Below are 22,866 nucleotides of genomic sequence, written 5' to 3'. Positions count from 1 at the left end.
AGCTGGGGGCCATTCGAGGACAGCAGGTACAATATGCCAAAGACGACTCAGCCTATTTCAAACTTCTCCAGAGAGAGAACTGCTTGCATGGAAGTTTTCAAATTTCTTAAATTGCATGAGATCCTATTTATACTAGCAATTTCACTTAAACCTTGTCCTCAAGAGCCTTGCCTTTCATACCTTACTCATAACTCATTTCCACAACTAGTGGTCACATCTATGAAAATGAAGCTGTTAAGCAAGTAGGGCTGGCTGGCCCGAGGTGAAATTTGTGAAGGAGGCAGCCTCACCTCTCTCATCTCTATATGAATCTTAGCAGGGCCTTTAAAGCCTTCCCCAACTGGAAGGTTTCTGGCTTTTTGTTTAGTTTTTGTCTGGAAGGTTTTGAAACCTCACCTGGGATGTCACTATCACTGCACGTCCTTCTCAGAGGGTAGTCAAGGCGCCAATAGGAAAGGGAGGCTGGCCAGCTAAGTGGATACCTCAGTGATTTTACTCTTATATTTCCATTTCTAATCCTATTTCAATACCCTGAATAATCCCAAAGTTTGGGAGGGAAGTAAAACTTCGTTTTTCCTTACAAATAGGTTTAAAACCCTTTCCTTAACTTGAAGCAGTGTTTGGTATGGGGATGCATTTTGGGTGGGATCCTCATACACACTGTATAGGGCTCCCCAAAGGCAAGAAAAGCTCTTGTCTCCATTTAGCTCATTTGGGGTAGACAATCTATAAAGAACGTATTATAGACTATAAAGGAAAGGAGGACAATTATATTCCTTTGTTTCTCATCTGCACTAAAAGATCCAGCAGGTGAAGTCTGAAGGAAAATAGATTTCTTCCCTCCCACTCTTAGTGAATGTGTGGTGCTGCCTCCAATCCTGCCCCACCCTTGATTTAAAAAAAAAACCAAAAACAGAACACAACACCTAAAAACACAGGGTAGTTTGGAACTGCTGGTAGAGGAGTTGGATGATTTAACAAAAGAGACACTGACCAAAAAAAATCTTTTTTTACAATACTATAATTATAAAGTTGAAGGCACATCCTTGGCAGATATATGATCAATTACATGCTTATGGAAAAACAAACTACTGAATATCTTGACTATAGTAGATGATTATTGCACAACATCGTCCACTGCTGTTTTGGGTATCAAACAATCAATGTTCAACAATGGTTAGTTAAACATTTCTTTAACTAAAAGCATAAGTTTGAGACGCCTGGTTTTGGCTACAAAAGGCATTTACTATCAGTGCCATTAGAGAAGCTCTTTTAATTGAAGAACAAGAATTCATGCTTTTGTGCTTTATCTGGTTACTCATACCAGATAAACTTTCAGAAGGACTACAGAAAGTTAGTGTAAAAATAGCTAATAATTTGGCACGAATCTGCATTTTTTATATTTGGTAAAATAATATTTTTAAAATAGAGAAAAGTAAGAAACAAAAATATCCAAAAGGAGTGATTCCAGGAATGTTTTTACTCTTATTAAAACAACCAGTAACCAGATGCCTCAGCCAAAGAAAATAACAAAATAGAGTAAAATAAATATTAAGAAAAATAATTTTAAAGCAAGATCCATAAGTAGTGGAAAAAATTCTCTAAGAACATACATTCTGGATTTTCAGCTGTGTACATAAAAGATACGCACACTTAAATGTTTGGAAACATCTTGCCTACAATGCTATTTAAGCATTTTGAACAAAGAATACATCCAATAAAAGAATAACTTTTAAAAAGTTGAAGCACAATATAAAATTATTTGTTCACAAGGCATCAAATCTAACATCTAAAACGTTGATACTAAACTACGAAAAATAACATTTCTATTTTCACAACTGACAACCATACTTCTTTAGACTACAACACTAAACAGTTATGTTTTAACCGTTGAAATTTAAAAGGCATCTTTGGATATTTAAGATAAAAGGTGCCCCTTAGTTGAGTCTGAACCAGCACTGGATATCAAAACATCCTTGTTATCTTCAGACTGAGGGCATGGTTGCTGAGTGAATACAAAAGAGTGACAAAGGAACAACAAATAAAGAACTTCAAATATTCTAATATCAAATTCAAATATAAATCCATTTTCCTTCTATATGGGTAATATATGTATATATGTATGATATGAATAAACACAGATGCATACGCACACATTTATAAAATTTGTTCTCACTAGTAACTAATTACTTAAAGCTACTTACTAACTGAAAGCAATGTTTTTGATCCCCTCCATATGTCTCTCTCCGGTGACTACAGCTGCTCTATGAAGCTAATGGGAGTTCAGAATTGCAAGAGACTTGTGGTAGATAATTCAAAGATGGCTATAGATATTTAAAGCAGGATTCTTTATAAACAGCATGTTTTCTGTTCCTGTACTAAGGGCTGAAATTACATCCTTGATTTTTCCCAGATTATATAGGCTGCTCTTCTCATTGCCCTATGACATGTGGATCCCTTGGCATGTGAGGCCAAGTGGACAACTCTAACACACACAGAATAATAAAAGTAGTAACTGGCTATGTTCAAGTGCTTCAGAGAGATAGAAGAGTGAAAGTGAGGGGAAGGGGGAGGGGGAGGAAGGGAGGGAGGGAGAGAGACAGAGAAAGGTGCTTCTTTTTCAAAAGTCTATATTATACCTTTGTCGTATTAGCTATTTCTTCTAGAAGAAACAAGTTGTGGTATGACGGGCCATTGGAATTAAAATAAAAAACAAATATTAAAATTCAAATTGAAAGCATGGAAGATGGCACAGGCATTGGTCTAAAAAAGGCCTAGACCTACAAACTCATTCATATTTCATTAAAATTGGTTTGCTTTTCTAGATTAATAGCACCTTCATCAAGTTTCAGTTCTGTCTTTAAGATAGCTGAGATAAAAATGAGATCTTTTCCAAATCTGAAAAGTCAACATGGAATTATGTTGTAAACTTTTTTGAGTGTGTATGAAAGAACAAGAGAAAAAGGAAGTTGGAAAGGAGGGAAGAACCCCATCCCCCACTCCCACCTGATTTTAGACTCTACTCTGTAAAAGCAATTTTTGATATTTATCACTGACCTCAAGGGGAAATAAGAACTAACATTTACTGAGCACAAATCCTATGTGCTAGGAATTGTGCTAGCAGCTTTACATATGACAATGGGAATAGATGTTAGGAATTTATGTATGAGTTTTCTTAACTTACATATTCTGCATCTGAAATCCACCTTGCAGTTAACAAGTTAATTTAAATAGTGATACAAGTACCAGATCTCTGACCAGTGTATTAACTCCCAGGCACTCACAGGGGGATTTCTAAATTTATATGTTGATGAGAACAAGCCCGTGAATTTGCCAACCACACTAACTAGCAAGTGCAAATGTTTTAAACTAGAGAAAAATATACATTTAGCTAAAAGGTATCATAACCTAGGGAAATTCTCATTTCTGTATTACAATTTACTGTATTTTTTGGTAAAAGCGGCTTTGTGTAATAGCATTATTTTAAAGTCATTTTGAGAGATTATCTAAAACAATAAAAGACAATTAAAATCTATTAAATTATAAATATCAGCTAATGTCTTGCATTCTCTCCAGAAAAGGACAAATTTAGTGAATCCAGGTAATTTTATATGACCGGTACATGTTAAACATGGTAGTGTCAATCTTTGGGAAAAAATCAATTGTAGAAGTGGCTCAAAATCTTAAGTTTCTGAACGGAGGCTTATAGACGATACTAAGAACAACTTATAGCTGAACCCAGCAGGAGTGAACTGAAAGCCTGCACAGAGCTAGGGAGTCACTGAAGGAGGAATCTGATATATTTTTTACAACAATGGAAAGGTGGGAAGCAGGGAACCATATAGGCCCTGAAGGTCTTTTGAGCTACAAGATAAAGAAACAAACAAGTTACTGGAAAAGTTGTCAGTTATTTTTGTCAATGAGAAACCACCTACACTTAGCTCACTTGAAAGAACATAATAAAAGAAAACACATTGGGGCATCTAAGAAAGCGATGGCAAAGACAAAGATGCAGGGAGAAGAAGGGGGAAAGAAAGCCTGTAATAAATAGGCCTGTCTATTTTTAAACAGTTTCTACTATTTTGCTTCTAAAACAGGATTCTTTATACAGTGCTTTGAAAGCCGTTGCTCCCCAATCTGGCAGGGAGGAGGGCTCGAGAATCTCCTCAAGATTATGCGCTCAAATCTTCAAATTTTCAATGATCTTTTCTTGAACTTTTTTTTTTGGTCAAATAAAAATTATCTATGACTTTAGCAGCAATTCAGCAATCTTCAGTTGTAGGACTTGTAAACCTCCCTGGTCTACCTTATCTGTTGCTAGTGAAAACAAAAAATACTAGAAATTCATTTTCAATAAAGCTAGGTTCCGAGCTGAGGCCCTGAAAAAGATATTTTTGCCATTAGACAAATGCAATTCAAATAGATTCCCTAACATAAGAGCATGAGACCAACATAAAGCCCTGCAATATTTTAAAAAGCTAAGGTGACCATGAATGCTGTGTCAGTGCAGAACAACATCATCTAGCAGCACTCTCTGTGGCCTGTTACAATGCACTGTCGTCATCTTCCCTGCAGTCTCCCACCAGGAGTGAGTGCTTGTCAGGTTCACTGGTACCAACACTATTCAGTGATCGTTTATCAGACAGCAGTGAGTTTATGGAGGCTCTGCTGTAATTAACAATCCGGTCCAGCAAACCCAGTTTAGGAGAATTTCTTGAGGTATCATCTATTCCAACATGAACACTTATTTCTGAAGGACTTTTCTGTCCCATCTGGCCTCGGGCATGTAGTTCATAATTCTCATAAGTTGGTTTCCTGTAACTGAAAAGATGCAAAAGTACACTAGTTTGAAATAATCAAATGCGAACTAGCCGCTTGTTACATTCAAAAATGAAGAGATTAGCCTGGTTTGAAATGTATAAAGGTGGTCAAAAGGAGTTGTGTGAGGTCACATGATCAGAAATCCTACTTCTGAGAGCCAGTGTACTAGATTTTACCCCACTCAGTGCTTGTGGTTGCTCTGTATATACTACATAAGGTGATAATTATGTAGTTAACATTTATTATTAAGAACAGTTTGGGCTTATCATTGATCAATACAAGAATAAAACCTAGCAAGACTGACTGTGGGTGGGTGATAAAAGAAATATAAAAGACAAGCGTGAGCGAGCCATCATACTTACAGTTTAAGGAGGAGTGAAGAAAGTACTACTGAAACAGATGAAGCAGCCATTGCAGCAGATCCCATCCAGGGCTGCAAAACCAAACCAATGGGCATAAAAACTCCTAGAAAACAAGTTTGGATTAGTTAGACCAAACAGTACTAAACAGATTACCACTGTGTTCCTAATACATATATACAAATCATTTCCTTCTTTGATATTTATTCAGCAATTTATCCTCCTGTTGGTAGAGATTTATGTCGTTGCCAATTTTTCACTAATAGAGTGTTGCTGTGAACATTCTTGTACATGCCGCCCTGTGCATGTGTTTGAGAATTTCCCTAGGGTATATACCTAGAGGTGAAACAGCTAGATTATAACATAGGCACACCTTCAACTTTAGGTAGATATTTCTCAGTTGCTCTCCAAAGTGGCTGTACCAGATCACAAACCCTCCAATAGTGCATGAGAGTTCATATTCTACAAACTCATCCACACTTGGTTTTGACAGACATTTAAAAATTTGTTCATATGATGGGGATGAGATAGACTTACTGTACTTGTATTTTTTTATGTGCTTATCTGTATTTTTTCTACTTTGTATACAGTGACCATATATTACTTGTATAATTTTTAAAAAATAACTTGCTCCATGAATTAATCTCTCTGGATTTTGTTCTTTTACTCTTTGTCCTCTCCATCTGTGTGTCTCTGTTGATAAACAGCTTTGTAATTGTTCTCATGTTATCTCATGTCCTTCTTTGGCTCTCAAACCAGAGAGAACAAGAAGAAAGTGATAACTATTTTTCTTATGTTATTACTAATACTAACATCTACCAAGCCCCTAAGTAATAGGGATGATCGGATGCTTATTAAATAATTCTAAACTGCTTTTTCTTGGTCGTATTCCTTTGTTCAATTTCTCTCTCTGTCTTTCTCACATCTGGTTCCCAAACTTTAAAAAAAAACTGTTGGCTATTAGAACATTAAGAAAATTCTCTGCATGCTATAATTACAACAATGAAACAAGACAAAAACCAATACAGAGTAAAAAAAGACCAGAAAGACGTATACTAAAATACCAACAGTAGTTGTGTTCGGGTAGTGAGATTAAAGGTAAATTTATTCTCTTCAGCAAAAACTAAATGAGTAAGCAAATAAGTACATATGTGTGTGACAGTATATGGAGAAAGAGATGAAGCAATGTGGCAAAATATTATTAACTGGTGAATTTTGGTGAAGGGTATATTGTTTTATTGTATCATTTTTCTCCTTGTTTATGTACGTTTGAAAATTTCAAAATACAAAGTTGAAGGTAAAAATAAGGTAAAAATAAGGTAAAAAAATAAAATAAACCTATCAGAAGGCTTATACATTCTAGGCCATAATGAACATGCTGAAAATTTAAATTATTGATTTTAAAATTACCTCTCACCATACCAGCAGGCTACATACAAAACTGAGCTCAAAACTAATAATAAGAAGACTAAAACTTCCAATATGGTAGGCCTCTAACGACTTCATGAAAAAAGCAATACAAGTTAACTGTCACATACCAGCAGCTATGGGAATTCCAATCAGATTATAAATTAGAGCAAAGACAAAATTTATCCGAATCCTCTTGACTGTCTTCCTTGATAAATCAATACTTGCCACTACATCCAGAAGATCATTCTGAGAACAGAAATATTTGTGATATTAGCAAGAGACTGTAACTTGACCAGTAACTTGTATTTGATACTGTGTATACCGAAGATGATGTGTACCTTACGGTAATATGTGAATTAACTACAAATCTGAGATATTGCTAAAAATTTGAGGCTGTCTTGGAAGGGATTTTTCTCAGGGTTCTGAAAATACTTTTAGGGTTGTATGCTGGTACAGGGACTAAATCCCACTAAAATAACCTCAGCAAGTATTTGTTGAAGATAAGAGTATGATAAGTATATTCCCAAATCTAATGCTTCACTTTAGAAGCTTGTCATTCTCATTTGCTTCGCTGAAATGAGAAAGTCTGGAAGTAATTACTAAGTTTTCTCATACTGCCATCTTGAACTCTCCCAGTCTCAATGGCTAGGAGCATGGGAATTCGAAGGGCACAATCATTGTGTTCAATATACGACACTAACCCTGACCATGTAGAGCAGTCTCACACTCCTCAAAGGTCAGACCATAGGACTTACCCGTATCAAAACCACATCGGCTGCTTCAATGGCTACATCTGTGCCTGTGCCAATGGCAATTCCAACATTAGCCATCGCCAGCGCTGGGGAGTCATTGATTCCATCTCCTACCATTGCTACCCGGTTCCCCTCCTCTTGAAGTTGCTTCACCTTAGCAACCTTGTGGGAAGGTAGAACTTCAGCAAACACCTTAGTAATGCCAACCTACGTGGGCAAAAATAAACTCCATTCATTTCAAGAAATATTACTGAGTACCTGAAATATAACTCGGCAATGATGAGCCATCTGTTTCCACCTACCAAATGTCCAAATTGTAAGAGACTAATAATATCCAGGGATAGTAAGGATATGGGGAAATGAGCTCTCTTATGCACTGTTGGTGGGTGTGTAAGTTGGTACTGTCTTTTTGGAGGGTATTTGGCAGCATCTATCAAAGTGTGCATGTCATTTGGTTCAGCAATTCCACCCCTAGCTATATTTTGGACATACCTATACATGTATAAAAAGAAGTATGTCCAAGGATGTATATTACTGCCTTATTTGTAAAACAAAATTTTCAAAACCACATAAATTTTTTTTTTATTAGAGGAATGGTTAAGTACATTATGACGCATCCGTACTATGGAATTCCATGCAATGATGTAGAAAGAATGAAATAACTTTATATGTTCAGACATGGACAAAGCTCCAAGGCATATATATTGTTATCTGAAAGAAAGCAAACTGCTGAACAATTTGTACAAAAATGATCCAATTTATGTTCAAAATACCAGAACTATACATCTGTATATGAACATATAAGCATATGAAAAAGTGTAAGGGGGTAGGGTTGGACAGGGAGGCTTGGGAAAATGGTGACTTAAACGTTTTACTTTATAGCCTTCTGTATTTTTTATACAAGAATGTATTTATATATTATCTTTATTATTTAATAGAAGAGGGGAGAAGGCATTCCAAAATAGAAAAGACTAATATGAGAAAAGTTTTAGAGGGAAGGCAAATGTGGGGGTGAGTAGCAGAAGAATGCTATGGAAGACGGTTCTATCAGTGGTATCCAGGATGGACTAGAGAGGAACATGCGTGGAGCTACTGCTGTACTTTAGGCATGAGAGGATGAGAGCCTGGCTTAGGCTGGCAGCACCGGTGGAGACTATCAGCAACATTTCAAAGGAAGCATCAACAGAAACTGTGTACAATGTCACTCAAGCATCCCATGAACTCAGCAAATAGCTTTTTAATTATAACAGTTCCAGACAAAACCCAAAGTCCTTCCTGCATAGTATGCCAACTTTTCTTTAAGGAACCAGATATGGCTACTCGGGGATAATGAAAATAATAGGTAATATGACTTCTTTAGCAGCTGAAGGCAAGAAAGGAAATGTATGTGAAGAATGAGAAGTTACCACATACTCCCACCCCAACAACTAAGTAAACCCATTACCTGAGAAGCAATAGATCTAGCTGTTTTACTGTTGTCTCCAGTCATCAGAACTACTTCTAAGCCCATAGATTTCAGAATATGGACTGCCAATTCTGCTTCAGGCTTCACTGTATCAGCGATAGCTATCAAGCCGCACAGCTCATCTAATATAGGAGCACCAGAAGATAGAATTTGGAATATGGTGAAAACAGAATAATATTCTGACTTAAAATTTCAGAAAGAAATGAATTTTGTTAAGTGAAGTTGTTCAGGACTTGGCTTAACTCAAAATATCTCCAAGACCACATAGACTTTATACCACAAACCCTGCAACAAGCCTCCATACTTGGTTGTGAAAATTTCACAGAGTGAGGTAGGGCTTACTAATGAAGGTAATGATAGGAAACTGAAGAGACTTTACTGGATACTTATTTTCTTTCTTTAGAGACGTATTGGCCAATAGCCCCAAACACTTTAGCTAATTTAAAGGCAAATGAAACTGAAAACTCATACTTCACCCTTTTTAAGGTGAAGGGGTGGATGGAAACAAAACTGGCATTTTATACTGGGAAAAAAATCACTACAAGTAGCTATTTTAAAAACAAAAATTAATGGTATTTTCTGCTTCTTCCTGGGCCTAAAAAGGCCATAGTAAGATACTGCCTTCATACTTAGCAAGGATTATAAATGTTGACTAATTAATCTCACAGCTAGAAATGTACCCTAAGAAATAATTTAACAAAATACCTAAAACCTCAAAGATGTTTACTGTGGTGTTACTTACAATAATAAAATATTAGAAGTAGCTTAAATTTCCAACAGGGGAATGATTAAGTTAGTCATAGTGTATAAGTATGATAAATGGTGCCACATTAAAATATGATTGGAAATATTTACTATTAAATAAAATAAGATAAAATAAAACAGTATGTGTACAAGGAATTTTAAATTTTTATTCAACTTTGAGGTAAAATTTACATACAATAAAATGCACCCATTTATAAACAGTATATGTACTAATATTGTAATTCTGTGTGATGTGTATGAATATATATCCAGAAATATCAATTAAAACTGACATTGTGTTTAGATGATGAGATTATAAATATTCTTTTACTTTGCTATAATGTTATTTTTAGGTTTTAAAAAAAATCCTTGATTAGCTTTTTTTAAAACTATAGGCCACGGAGGAAAATAACAAAGCCAGGCAAATGCAAGAGAATTTTAAATTAATCAGTAACAATTATGTATTGCTGACATTTTTACTTTGCATTCAGGCTGCTTTTGAATAACCCTCATAGCTCAGATGTCTCTCAAAAATACACAGAAAACAAGTGAAATCATGACACTGAGTCATAGTGTACTTAAGGAAAACCTTACCATCAACTGCTACCAATACAGCAGTCCGACCTTTTCTCTCATGTTCAGTCATGGAATCATTTACATCGTTATTAATGACAAGACCATTTCTAATCATCCACTCCCGGTTACCAATAAGAACTTTGTACTGCTGAGCATTAAGAGCATCTGAAGAAAGTACAGAAATGACATTTAGTGAACTTGTTTAATATTTATAACAACCCTTTAGGGACAGTCTTCCTCTCTAATCTTGCACAGTCACTACGTTGGTTTTTTGGTAGAAAACAGCCTACAACAGTGATTTCCAAATGTTCAAGGAACATACTCTGCTCTTCCATGCCTCTGGGCCTTTGCACATGAGGAGTGAGGACCACCTGGAGGTCCTCATCCCTCCTCTTCAAATACCAAACTGCATCATATATATTCTTTAAGAGCCAGTTCAAACGTTACTTTCTTGGTGACGCTTTCCATGTGACCCTTCCTTATGATCTTCCATAGCAACTGAATTAAATTAAAAATATTTATTGTGCATCAGTACAACCATCAGTGTTGGACAAGAACACACAACCATACTGATATCTCATTTTAAATGTATGACCACTAACTTTAAGTGGGCCCTTAGTGATGCCTGGCTATTCTACTACATTTCCCTAGTCCATTCATTCTCCATTCCTTCTAGATGGCTACTTTATACCTTCTCTTCTCCCATTCTCATACCAGATGATGACTCTGCTTCCTACTTCAGGAAGAAAATAAAAGCAATCAGAAGAGAACTTCCACAAGCTCTTATTGCCACATCTACCCAACTGCCTGTGCCTGTGTACATACTGATCTAGCCTCTCTTCTGTTATTATAAACAGCCCCTACTCCTATTTAAGGGCAACTTCTCCACTTGCATACTAGATCCCCCTCCTTTGCCTATTTTATATTTATTTATTTATTTATTCGGCTGTGCCGGGTCTTAGTTGCAGCACACAGGATCTTCGTTGCAGCACGCAGAATCTTTAGTTGCAGCACGCAGGATCTTTAGTTGCGGCATGAGGGCTTTTAGTTGCGGCATGTGGGATCTAGTTCCCTGACCAGGGATCGAGCCCAGGCCCCCTGCATCGGGAGTGCAGAGTCTTAACCACTGGACCACCAGGGAAGTCCCCCTTTGCCTATTTTAGAACGTCTCTCCAACAATTCTCCCCTCTCTCTCCTGCATAATCATATTTTCTATTTCTGCTGTACATAGTCCTATCTTTAAAAAAGAAAATGAAACAACCCTCTCTTGATCTCATTTACCTCTCTAGCTACTACCCCATTTCTCTGCTTCTGTTCATAGCAAAACTTCTCAAAAGTGTTGTCTCTATCGGCTGCCCTCCAATTCATACCTTCCCATTCTCTTGTGAACCCACTCAAATAGAGCTTTTGTCTCTGTTACTCCAAAGAATTGTTCATACAGTACACCAGTGATCTTTAATAAATCTAATGGGTAATTCTTCGTCCTCATCTTACTTGCCCTATTAGCAGCATTTTAACACAGTTGATCATTCCCGCCTTGAAATACTTTCTTCATTTGGCTTCTAGATCACCACATTCTTATGAGCTACCTCCTCACTCACCACTTCTTCTGTCTTCTTTGCTGATCCTTCCTCATCTCACTGACCTCTTAATTTGTAGTGTTGCAGGGCTCAGTCCTTAAACCTCTTCAGGTTTAATCTCATTCCCCCTCTATCTACTCTTACTCCTTGATGATTTTTTTTTTTTTGGCCACACCTCGCCGCTGGTGGTATCTTAGTTCCCTGACCAGGGATCGAACCCAGGCCCATGGCAGTGAAAGCGCCAAGTCCTAACCACTGGACCACCAGGGAATTCCCAACTCCTTGATGATTTTATCCAGTCTCATGGCTTTAAATACCATCTATATCAGCGCTGTCCAACAGAACTTTCTGTGATGATGGAAATGTTGTACATCTGCTCTGTTTAATACAGTAGCCACTAACAACATGTGGCTATTGAGCACTGAAATGTGACTAGTATGGCTGAAGGGCTGAATTTTAAATTAAATTAAATTTTAATTAATTTAAATTTAAATAGTCACATGTAACTAGTGGCTACCATATTGGCCAGCACAGATCTATAAGTGGATGACTCCCAAGTCTACATCTCCAACCCAGTTTGTTTCCTTGGAACTCCAGACTTGTGCAGCCACCTGCCTCCTTGATAGTTCCATTTATACAACATCTCCACTTGAATACCTAACAGGCACTCAAACTTTAACATGTCAAAAACTGAACTCTTGATCACTTTTCCTCAATATTGCCCCTCCTGTGATCTTCTCCATCTTGTTTAAATGGTAACTCCATCCTTCTAAATTGCTTAGGCCACAAACTTTGGCCTAATTCCCCATTTCCAATCTGTGAGATCTGTCAGCCAGCTCACATCCAGGGGAATTCCCTGGTGGTCCAGTGGTTAGGACTCCAAGCTTCTGTTGCAGGGAGCACGGGTTCGATTCCCGGTAAGGGACTAAAATCCCACAAGACATGTCATGCAGCCAAAAAAAAAAAAAGATATGTCCAGAATTTGACCACTTCTTAACGGCCTCTACTGTTATCACACTGGTCCAAGCCACCAGGGTCCTTAACAGATTTCCATGGAGGGGCTTTTGGATACATACAAACGTCCAAAACAGAAATTTTCTGAGTGGTGGGCATAGCTTTTACCACCTTCCTCCAAAGGTTCGTGATTCAAAAATAGGTTATAAACCACTGCAATAAAAGGTATTAGTCAGAAAGTGATATACTCAGGTTTGCATGTTAGAAAAATTACTCAAGCACAGATGGGTAGGGGGGTCCTGGCACACTTAGGTATGTATAGCATGTTTTTGGTCAGATGGATAGACCAACAGGAAACTCGGGAAACTGGCCTTGGCTGCAGATATGGATTTTAGAGGGGCAGTGGAAACCTACAGGTGGTAGAATAAGTGATAAGCATGAACAAGACTGTACAGAGAGGACTTCCCTAGTGGCGCAGTGGTTGGGAATCTGCCTGCCAATGCAGGGGACACGGGTTCGAGCCCTGGTCCGGGAAGATCCCACATGCCGCAGAGCAACTAAGCCCGTGCGCCACAACTACTGAGCCTGTGCTCTGGAGCCCGCGAGTCACAACTACTGAGCCCACGTGCCACAACTACTGAAGCTCACATGCCTAGAGCCCGTGCTTCGCAGCAAAGAGAAGCCACCGCAATGAGAAGCCTGTGTACCACAACAAAGAGTAGCCCCCGGTTGCCGCAACTAGAGAAAGCCAGTGCGCAGCAACGAAGACCCAACACAGCCAAAAAATAAATAAAATTTAAAAAAAAAGACTGTACAGAGAGAGTATGTAAAATGAGCAAAAGACAAAGAACAAAACTCTGAGGACACCCAACATGTGAGAGCAGGAGAAAAGAGGAATCAGAAGAGGATTAGAAAGAACAGCCAGGTAGGTGAGAGGAGAATCTAGAGAAAGCAGGGTCATGGAATCAAGGGAGAAAAACATTTTAGGAAAGAAGAAATGGTCGACATTGTCAAATGCCTTAGCGAGGTCATACAGCAATGAAGACTGAAAAGTGACCACTGGAGAGGGGACTAAATGAGATCACCAGTGGACTTAAAACAGTTTCACTAGTATGGATGGGGCAGAAGCCAAACTGTGCAGTGAAGAAGTGAATTCAGCCAGCCTAGACTACTCTTTCTAGAAGCTTGGATATTAAGGAAAAGAAAGACAGGTAGGATAAAATCTAGATGGGAATACAGTGATTTTGATAGAAGAAATGTTTATGTTTAGGAGAAGGAGCTACGACAGAGCGTTGGGAAAAAAAGAAGCAAGGGGACATAACAGAGCATGAGGTCCCTGAGGAATCAAGAGAGGGTGGGATCTAGGGCAAAGATGAGGGGATTCATTACGCAAGATGAGGGATACTTCTTTCCCTGAAAAAGGAAACATTCTGAGCAAAAAAACCTGAAAGAACACATGTCTGAGAACCTTAAATTTCTGTGTGAAAAATAAGCCAGACAATTTACTTAGGGAACTAGGGGGAAGGCCATAGGAGCTTGTGAAGGATACAAAAGGTTTGGAGCAGCTGTGGTGAGAAACAAAAGAAAGACAGCTGAACTAAAAGATGGAAGATCAGCTAAGGCTAGACTTTATCACCTACTGTAATCAAGGAGCACAATTGAAAAATGTTCTTGAGTAACTGAGTAAAATAATTAGAAGGCCTACAGTGAAACTGATTTACGAAAATGAAACCATGACACCAATCTTGTTTCTTATATAACAGTTCAGATTATAAAGTTAGACATCTGTTAATAACTGTCCCATAATTGGTACTACAAAGAAAATTAGCTTACTTGAGAGCTGGGCATCAATAATCATGGAAGATGAAGTTGATGACTGTTCATTACTTGTATCTATTTGAACCAGGGATGCATTTTTAATATTATTTTCCTCTATCTTCCAGTTATCCTTGTGTAGCAAGCCTTCGATATTGGTGACTTTACAGCTAATACCACAGCCTGGCACAACCTGGAAATCTATGCAGGTACCCAAGGTTTCAGTGTCCAGCTCCTAACAGATAGAAACAGAAGGATTTCCTCTGCTGTTCTAATAATCCAAGGTCCTCATTAGCAAGATCAAAGATTACTGCTGGTTAATTCTAAATGTTTAGACACAATCTACATGCCTGGTTAATTCTGAATGTTTAGAATAAAACTGTCACTTATCATTGCCTATTTGACAGTGGGTTTTGATAAGGATGAAGGAACAGAGCATTGCGTATAATGTTCAAAGTTAGAAGGGAACCTCACAATACTTATTTTAAATCCCACTTTATAAGATTTATACCAACTTTAGGGAAAGAAAATGTGGAAGGTTTATCAATATTCTCTGTCCTTTCCAGTAGAGAATTACAAGTTACATATTTAATTCTATTTTCAAGTCAGATTTTCTATTCGGTACAGGGAAAAGGGTAACAAAGAACAGGGCCTTCAGTTACCAGAGGGTCTCTCTAGTATGATTGTGTGTCCTTAGTGAGCCAAAGAATTCTGTGACCATCACTGTTTCCTGTCTCTTTATATCTTCATCCTCTCTGTTATTTGATTTGGGTGTAAAGAAGCCAGGTCAGTAATAGGTAAAAAGGAAAGAACAAATAAAGAAATGGCAACACCAATGGTGAAACTGCCACGTTCTAACTGAAAGACTATGTGAGATAATTTACAAAGAACTTATACAAATCAATGAGAAAAAGGTAAACAATCTTATGAAAAAATAGGCAAAGGATACAAGCAAACAGGGTATAGAAAAAGAAATTCAAATGGCCAATACACATGTGAAAAGATGCTCAACCTTATTCATAATTAAAAAAATGCAAAGTAAACCATCAATGAATAAATATTTTTTACTTATTGAACTGGAAAAAATAAAATGTTGGTGAGAATGTAGGGAAATGGGCATTCAACTTCTTGTGAAAATATGAACTGGTACACCTTTTTGTGTGCGTGTTGATAATATTTGTCATTTGAGCATTGGTAATATTCATCAGAATTTAACTGCATGTATCCTTTGATCTAGCAGTTGCATTGATAGGCATTGAATATTAGAGATAAATGTGCAAAAGCTGACAAGGATGTAAACTGTACATTGTAAGAGCCAAAAAACCAATCATACAATAGAATACAATATAGGCATTAAAAACAATGAGGCAGATCTATATGTCCTGATATGGAAAAATCATTTAATAAAATCTTTTTAAAAGGTACCAAAGATTGGTCATTGTATCACCTTTCTATGTAAAGTTTAAAAAATAATAAATGCTGGTATAAGAACTAAAAATGGTTAACAGATGCACACTTTTGTGAATATACTAAAAATTATTGAATTGTAACTTTACAAGGGTGAACTTTATGGTATGTGAATTTTACCTCAATAAAGCTGTTATTTAAAAAGACTGTTAACAGGTTAATACTTGTTAAACTTTGGAGAGAGGAATTATGGAAGGGGGCAGGGAATGAGGCTTTCCTTTTTTGTTATGTAACGCTGAACTATCTCAATTTTCCTACCATAAATATGTATTACTTCTATATTAATTTTTCAGTTGACTGGGGTTATCTGTGTGGTAGGGTTATAGTTAATTTTTGTTTTCGTCTTTATACTTTCCTGCATGAAGAAATTAAGACATACAAAATAAAATGAGAAAACACGAGTCTCTCTAGCTTAATACCAACTATATACGTAAATCATGAATAAACAAGGGAAAAATTGTACCTGCTTGCAGTATTTGGTTATGGCTGCTCCTAGAGGGTGTTCACTGTTACTTTCAGCAGTTCCCACAATGGCCAGGATCTTATTGCGTGACATTCTGTTACTTTCCACTAGAACCTTTACTTGATTCACTACTGGGGTTCCATGGGTAATGGTTCCAGTTTTATCAAATACCACTACCTTTACCTGTAAGAAAATCAAAATACAATGCACCTATATGGCTTGATAATTCTTAATATCAGCTTTCCAGAAATGAGAAAAAGGTTTACTTTGACAAACACATTACTATCTTGTTTCTTAATAAGCTGACCTTTGATTTAATTGGACTAAATAAACTGTCTCTGGGAGAATAAAAAGAAGGGAGAAAAAGGGAAGAAATATCCTTAGTTACACCTAATAGCCCTCCCTTGCAAATGTTCAACGTACTGTGGACATATGTTAAATAACTAGAACTACTTGTTAAGAGTTGACTGTTAATAGGTAATTAAGAGATGCCTCTAGTGCTTCTAGGGAAAGAGAAAGGCTTTCAGTACTAATGAACAGATCTGTAGGGGAAATCTGGGCAGTAGGCAAATGATTATAAGTAAGTAATTAAGTTGAAGTGTGCACCAGATAAGACCTTCTGGGTTGCTTTGACTTTATTGGGTCTAGATGAGAAGCTTGGCCTGCGAAGAGACAGTTCAGGGAACCAACGAGGGAAACTCAGACCACGTAGGAAAAAGGAAGAGTCTGGAACTAAAGAACAGCCACCTCACAGTAAACTCGGATAACGAACCTTGAGAAATGAATAGCTTGAGGAACTGAGATGAAAAGAGATATGACAACTAAATACAAAGCATGATTCCGGATGAAATTAAAAACAGCTATAAAGGATTATGGAGTCAGCTGAGGAAACTGGAATATGGACAACAGATTAAACAAGAGTATTATATCAATATCAACTTCTTGATTTTGGTCTTTGTACTGTGGTTATGTAAGAGATTGTCCTTGTTCTTAGGAAAGGGGCTTCATACCTGCAGTAAAGGGTATACGGGAGTTCTTTATACTATTCTTGCAACTTTTATTTAAGTTTGAAATCATATCAAAATTTAAAATTACTATAAAAATTAGTAGCCTGTATTCACTGGCTAGATGAGGCTCCAAATCTAAGCTGTGTTCTGTGTTTACTACATGCATCTCTTTATAGTTTATATCCTCATAATAAGAACATACTAGAAGGAACATGGTTTTAGTTTAAGTCAAATATCCTTGATTGAGATTGTGATGGAAATTCTAATAGGAGAGAGATCAGGGACAGGATTATATTCCTGAAGTCATAGTTGCAAACTGTCAGCTGGTGGCAGCAAAGGCAGAGGAACAGCAAGCCCTATCTAATGGCGAACAGCACAAACATGGAGTCACACACAAACAGGTTAGAAGCCTGATAGACTTGGGCAAATTGCCTGAGCAAATATCTATGGTGTCTTCCTGCCCTAAAGACCAGTCTAATCTGAGCTGGGATAGGACTCCAGGTTTTCCACACCAGGGTCTACTCTAAAGAGAGTAGGTCTGGAGTAGTTTGAGAGGTCTCATATAACTAAGGCCAATCCAGAGCAGAACCAAACTGACACCTTTCCTACCTCAACCCTCACGATAGTGCCAGAAGAGGCTCAGCTTATGGACTATGTAGAAATAATTTAAGACTCTATTTTTCAATATGGGTGCTATTGCCAGTTTGAATGAGACAACTCTTAGTTCTGGGGAGTATCTTACCTTATGAGCCATCTCCAATGGCTCACCACCTTTGATTAGTATGCCATTTTGAGCGCCTACTCCTGTACCCACCATCACGGCAGTTGGAGTGGCCAATCCCAGTGAACAGGGGCATGCAATGCACAGAACTGTGATTGAGGCTTGGAAAGCAAAGCGTATTATTGTTTCTGTTCGGGAGATACTTCTGTTGTAGCCCTTGAGAAGAAATGCATGAATTTTGATTACTGATTCAGAGCTGAATAAAACAAAAGGAACAAAGCTTAACTCTACTTAAATAAAACCACAATTTTGGAGTCACACATAATCTTGCTTAGCTACCAACATATGTTTTAGCTATTAGTAAGAAAACACTTTTTTTCTTTTATGAATATAAGATATTGTTGACATAACTGGTAAACAAATTACAGTCCTAAAATCAAGATTTCAATCTTGCTGATTCCAGAGTTACAAACTATGGAGTGAATATAAGGAACATAATAAAAGTCAACTTCCCCCCCCATACTGAGAGAATAAGTGTTTTTATTAGGGACTTTCAAAAATAGCTGCAAACATAGGACCTAATTCTCAACATATTTGATCCTGAACAAAAATAATTCTGTACTTCTGTATACTAACACCATAAAGCTGTCTTTCACACTATTCTTTAAAGACAATGAAAAAAATCACCCAGTTTGCAAAGGTTGCTTCACCACATTTCAATAAAGTTCTTTTGGACAAAACAACGTGAACTGAGTATATCTGGTAGTATAGCTCTTAGTGACATTGAGTATTTGCTTCTGTGGGTAAGTATGATCGATAGTATTAGGAGAAATCTCCTAAGACTCCCTGAATTCATGAGAAAAATTCCTGAAGGAGACACGTTCCAAAATACTTCCCAGCAATCCTCTTGTTCAATGAGTACTCAACCAATATGAATCATTTAAAGAAACTTTTTAATATTATACTAATGACCATATCGTGGAATAGATACATAGATGTTATGATTCTACCTGTTCTTTAATTGAAGGGACAAACAGCATGAAACAGTGTACAGCATGGCATTTTTAAAAGAAAGAAACACAACAAAGTAAGACTTTCTTAGTAATAATGGTTTTACAGTGCTATGTTCTTACTAAGTTCTCAAATACTTAAACTAAGTGATCATCTAAGAGTTATATATAGAGAGGGAGACAGAGTTGGAAGGGATTTTCATAGACATCTAAGCTTATGCTTTCATATATGTCATAAGTGTATGTTTTCACCTACACTAATTCCAATCCTGAAATTTAGGTATTATTATCACTATATTACAGATGACAAAACTGAAGAGAAGAGAAATTCAGTGACTTAAAGGTTTTATCTCTAACATGAGGTACAGTCCAGGTCTACTTTACCACTTTATGACACCATACGTTAGAGAACATCATAGAACTAGAGAGAAGCAGACACTAATATTATCTTATATTTATAAAGCATTTAATAAATTACAGAGTATGTCTAATATATACCATCTTATCTAACTTTTACAACTGCAAGTTATGTTGGATGAGCATTATTAAAATCTCACTTGAGAGGCGAGGAAACCGAAGCTCAAAGAGAAATTAAGTTGACCTAAGATCACACTGATGGTATGTGGCAGAGCTGAGATCCCAAGATTTTCCTCAATATATCCATTGTCCTTTGTGAAAGCAAAATCATGCTGGGACTCAGACTAAGTATAAAATGTGAAAGGTCACTATAGGCATACCTCGGAGATATTGTGGGTTCAGTTCCAGACCACCGAAATAAAGTGAGTCACAAGAATTCTTTGGTTTCCTAATGAATGTAAAAGTTATGTTTACACTATACCGTAGTCTACTAAATGTGCAACATCATTATGTCTCAAGAAACATGTACATACCTTAATTAAAAAATAATGCTGTTGGAAAAATGGCGTCGATAGACATGCTCGACGCAGGGTTGCCACAAACCTTCAATTTGTAAAAAACACAATATCTGCAAAGCACGATAAAGCAAAGTGCAATAAAACGAGGTATGCCTGTACTTGCTTTTGGAAAATCACAAGTCATAATGAAAAAGACCTTTTATGTTTTCTTTTATATTTACAGAAATGCAAATGTTATTCTTATCACCCTCTCACTCCAGTCTGTTAAAGATACCAGTAATTATTAGTTATTTTCCAATTAATTACTTATGCAAAAGATTCACACACTGTTTTACATATGAAAAAAAGGTGTTATAAGTCACTCACAGGAAAGTAGGTTTCCACGATTTCAAAATTCAGAAATCCAATTATAATCCAAACCAAAAGGGTAGCAATGGAAACAATGACAATAAAAGGAACAAAGTAGCCACTGAGTTTGTCTGCAAACTGCTGGATAGGAGCCTAGAATTAAAAAATAATAATAATGATATGTATATCAAAGTCTCCTTTTTTGATAATGAATATAGAGCATATTTAGTATTGAGCACAAATATTTTAATAAACTCCATATTAATACAGCTAGAATTAATCAAAGGAACACATAAAAACTAGATCAAGATTTATACTGAGTGGGCTTTCATGAAAATACTTTGTTTCTCCTAGGGAGTTAATTTACCTTTGATGTTTGTGCCTCCTCTACAAGTCTGACAATTTGAGAAAGGGTTGTGTCTGCTCCAACATGGGTTGCACGGATAAGGAGTGACCCATTCTGGTTAATGGAACCAGCAATCACTGTGCTGCCAGACTTCTTAGCCACAGGCATTGCCTCCCCTATATAAGGAGTAAAGATACATTTAGGGAGCATAAATAAATACTATCTTGAAATATACAGTTATCTGTCAATGTCAATATCTAGAAATGAGATTCTTCCTTCCTGAAATAGAATCTGGACAAACGCCTAGGTGAAGGTTGCCCTCTCTTTTTCCTTATGTCAGTTCTGGGCCAAACCCAGGGATATATATCTTAAACTGGAAAAACCTAATGTGTTAACTCTTATTGGCAGGTACTTTTGGACCTCCACCCTAGTCTTAGATCATTGGTTCTCAACCTGTTCCCAAGGAGCATTTATAAATGTAGGAGAGAGTTCTTGCTTGTAATAACTACAGGTGGAGCATGGGGTACTGCTACTCCAATTAGGTAGGTCAGGGTCAGGGATACTAAATGTACCATAATGTGTAGCATAGTCAGTCAGAACTAAGAACTGTCCCATCCAAACTAGCAATAGCACCCCTACTGAGAAACACAGAATCCTAAATTATTTCCACACAGTTCATAAACTGAGCCTCTTTTGGCACTATTGTAAGGACTGAGGTAGGAAAGGTGTTATTTTGGTTCTGCTCTGGATTGGTCTTAGTTACCTAAGATCTCTAAAACTACTCCAGGCTTATTCTCTTTAGAGATGACCCTGATGTGGAAAACCTGGGGTCCTATCCCAGCTCAGACTAGACCGGTCTTTAGGGCAGGAAGACAATAGGTATTTGCTCAGGAAAATTTGCCAAAGTCTATTGGGCTCTACAGCAGAATGTGACAACTTCCTCTGGTTATACATTCTAGTAATGAACAATCCTCAGTGAAAAGAGCCTTCAGTAGCATAACTAAAACCACAAAGAAAATCTGCAGAAATTGATTTAATACATTCTTAAAAAAACTCATATTCTCTTCACTCATTATTTACTCAGTCCATAGTTTCTACAAAAAGCTCTTCACCTTTCATGTCTATTTTTTTAACATCTTTATTGGAGTATAATTGCTTTACAGTGTTGTGTTAGTTTCTGCTGTATAACAAAATGAATCAGCTATAAGCATACGTATATCCCCATATTCCCTCCCTCTTGCATCTCCCTCCCGCCTTCCTTATCCCACCCCTCTAGGTGTTCGCAAAGCACTGAGTTGATCTCCCTGTGTCATGCAGCTGCTTCCCACTAGCTATCTATTTTACATTTGATAGTGTATATATGTCAATGCTATTCTCTCACTTCGTCCCAGCTTACCCTTCCCTCTCCCCGTGTCCTCAAATCCATTCTCTATGTCTGTGTCTTTCTTCCTGTCCTGCCCCTAGGTTCATAGGACCTAATGTTCATCAGAACTTTTTTTTTTTTTTAGATTCCATATATATGTGTTAGCATATGGTATTTATTTTGCACTTTCTGACTTACTTCACTCTGTATGACAGACTCTAGATCCATCCACCTCACTACAAATAACTCAATTTTGTTTCTTTTTATGGCTGAGTAATATTCCATTGTATATATGTGCCACATCTTCTTTATCCATTCATCCGATGATGGACACCTAGGTTGCTTCCATGTCCTGGCTATTGTAAATAGTGCTGCAATGAACATTATGGTACATGACTTTTTGAATTATGGTTTTCTGAGGGTATATGCCCAGTAGTGGGATTGCTGGGTCATATGGTAGTTCTATTTTTAGGTTTTCAAGGAACCTCCATACAGTTCTCCATAGTGGCTGTATCAATTTACATTCCCACCAACAGTGCAAGAGGGTTCCCTTTTCTCCACACCCTCTCCAGCATTTATTGTTTCTAGATTTTTTGATGATGGCCATTCTGACTGGTGAGAGGTGATACCTCATTGTAGTTTTGATCAGCAATTCTCTAATGATTAGGGATGTTGAGCATCCTTTCATGTGTTTGTTGGCAATCTGTATATCTTCTTTAGAGAAATGTCTATTTAGGTCTTCTGCCCATTTTTGGATTGGGTTCTTTGTTTTTTTGTTATTGAGCTGCTT

At 37.1% G+C, this 22,866-nt stretch overlaps 1 protein-coding gene across 2 annotated transcripts in view; it reads right to left on the bottom strand.

Annotated features, from left to right (window-relative positions):
* Positions 1-1,594: 1,594 nt before the first annotated feature.
* ATP7A (ATPase copper transporting alpha) overlaps positions 1,595-22,866 on the bottom strand; it is a 144,831-nt gene continuing 123,559 nt past the window's right edge. For both annotated transcript variants that reach the window (XM_061179377.1, XM_061179378.1), the window contains 11 exons: positions 20,735-20,889; positions 20,386-20,520; positions 18,156-18,350; positions 16,407-16,589; positions 14,495-14,711; positions 10,146-10,292; positions 8,787-8,929; positions 7,346-7,549; positions 6,719-6,836; positions 5,184-5,286; positions 1,595-4,821 (listed from right to left, as the gene is read on the bottom strand). In XM_061179377.1, the coding sequence (XP_061035360.1) occupies positions 4,545-4,821; positions 5,184-5,286; positions 6,719-6,836; positions 7,346-7,549; positions 8,787-8,929; positions 10,146-10,292; positions 14,495-14,711; positions 16,407-16,589; positions 18,156-18,350; positions 20,386-20,520; positions 20,735-20,889 (1,877 nt within the window). In that variant the 3' untranslated portion in view covers positions 1,595-4,544. The remainder of the gene's footprint in view (positions 4,822-5,183; positions 5,287-6,718; positions 6,837-7,345; positions 7,550-8,786; positions 8,930-10,145; positions 10,293-14,494; positions 14,712-16,406; positions 16,590-18,155; positions 18,351-20,385; positions 20,521-20,734; positions 20,890-22,866) is intronic.

Source organism: Eubalaena glacialis, chromosome X (assembly GCF_028564815.1).
Source record: "Eubalaena glacialis isolate mEubGla1 chromosome X, mEubGla1.1.hap2.+ XY, whole genome shotgun sequence".
Classification (NCBI taxonomy): Eukaryota; Metazoa; Chordata; class Mammalia; order Artiodactyla; family Balaenidae; genus Eubalaena; species Eubalaena glacialis.
This window is presented reverse-complemented; position numbering and strand designations above follow the sequence as displayed.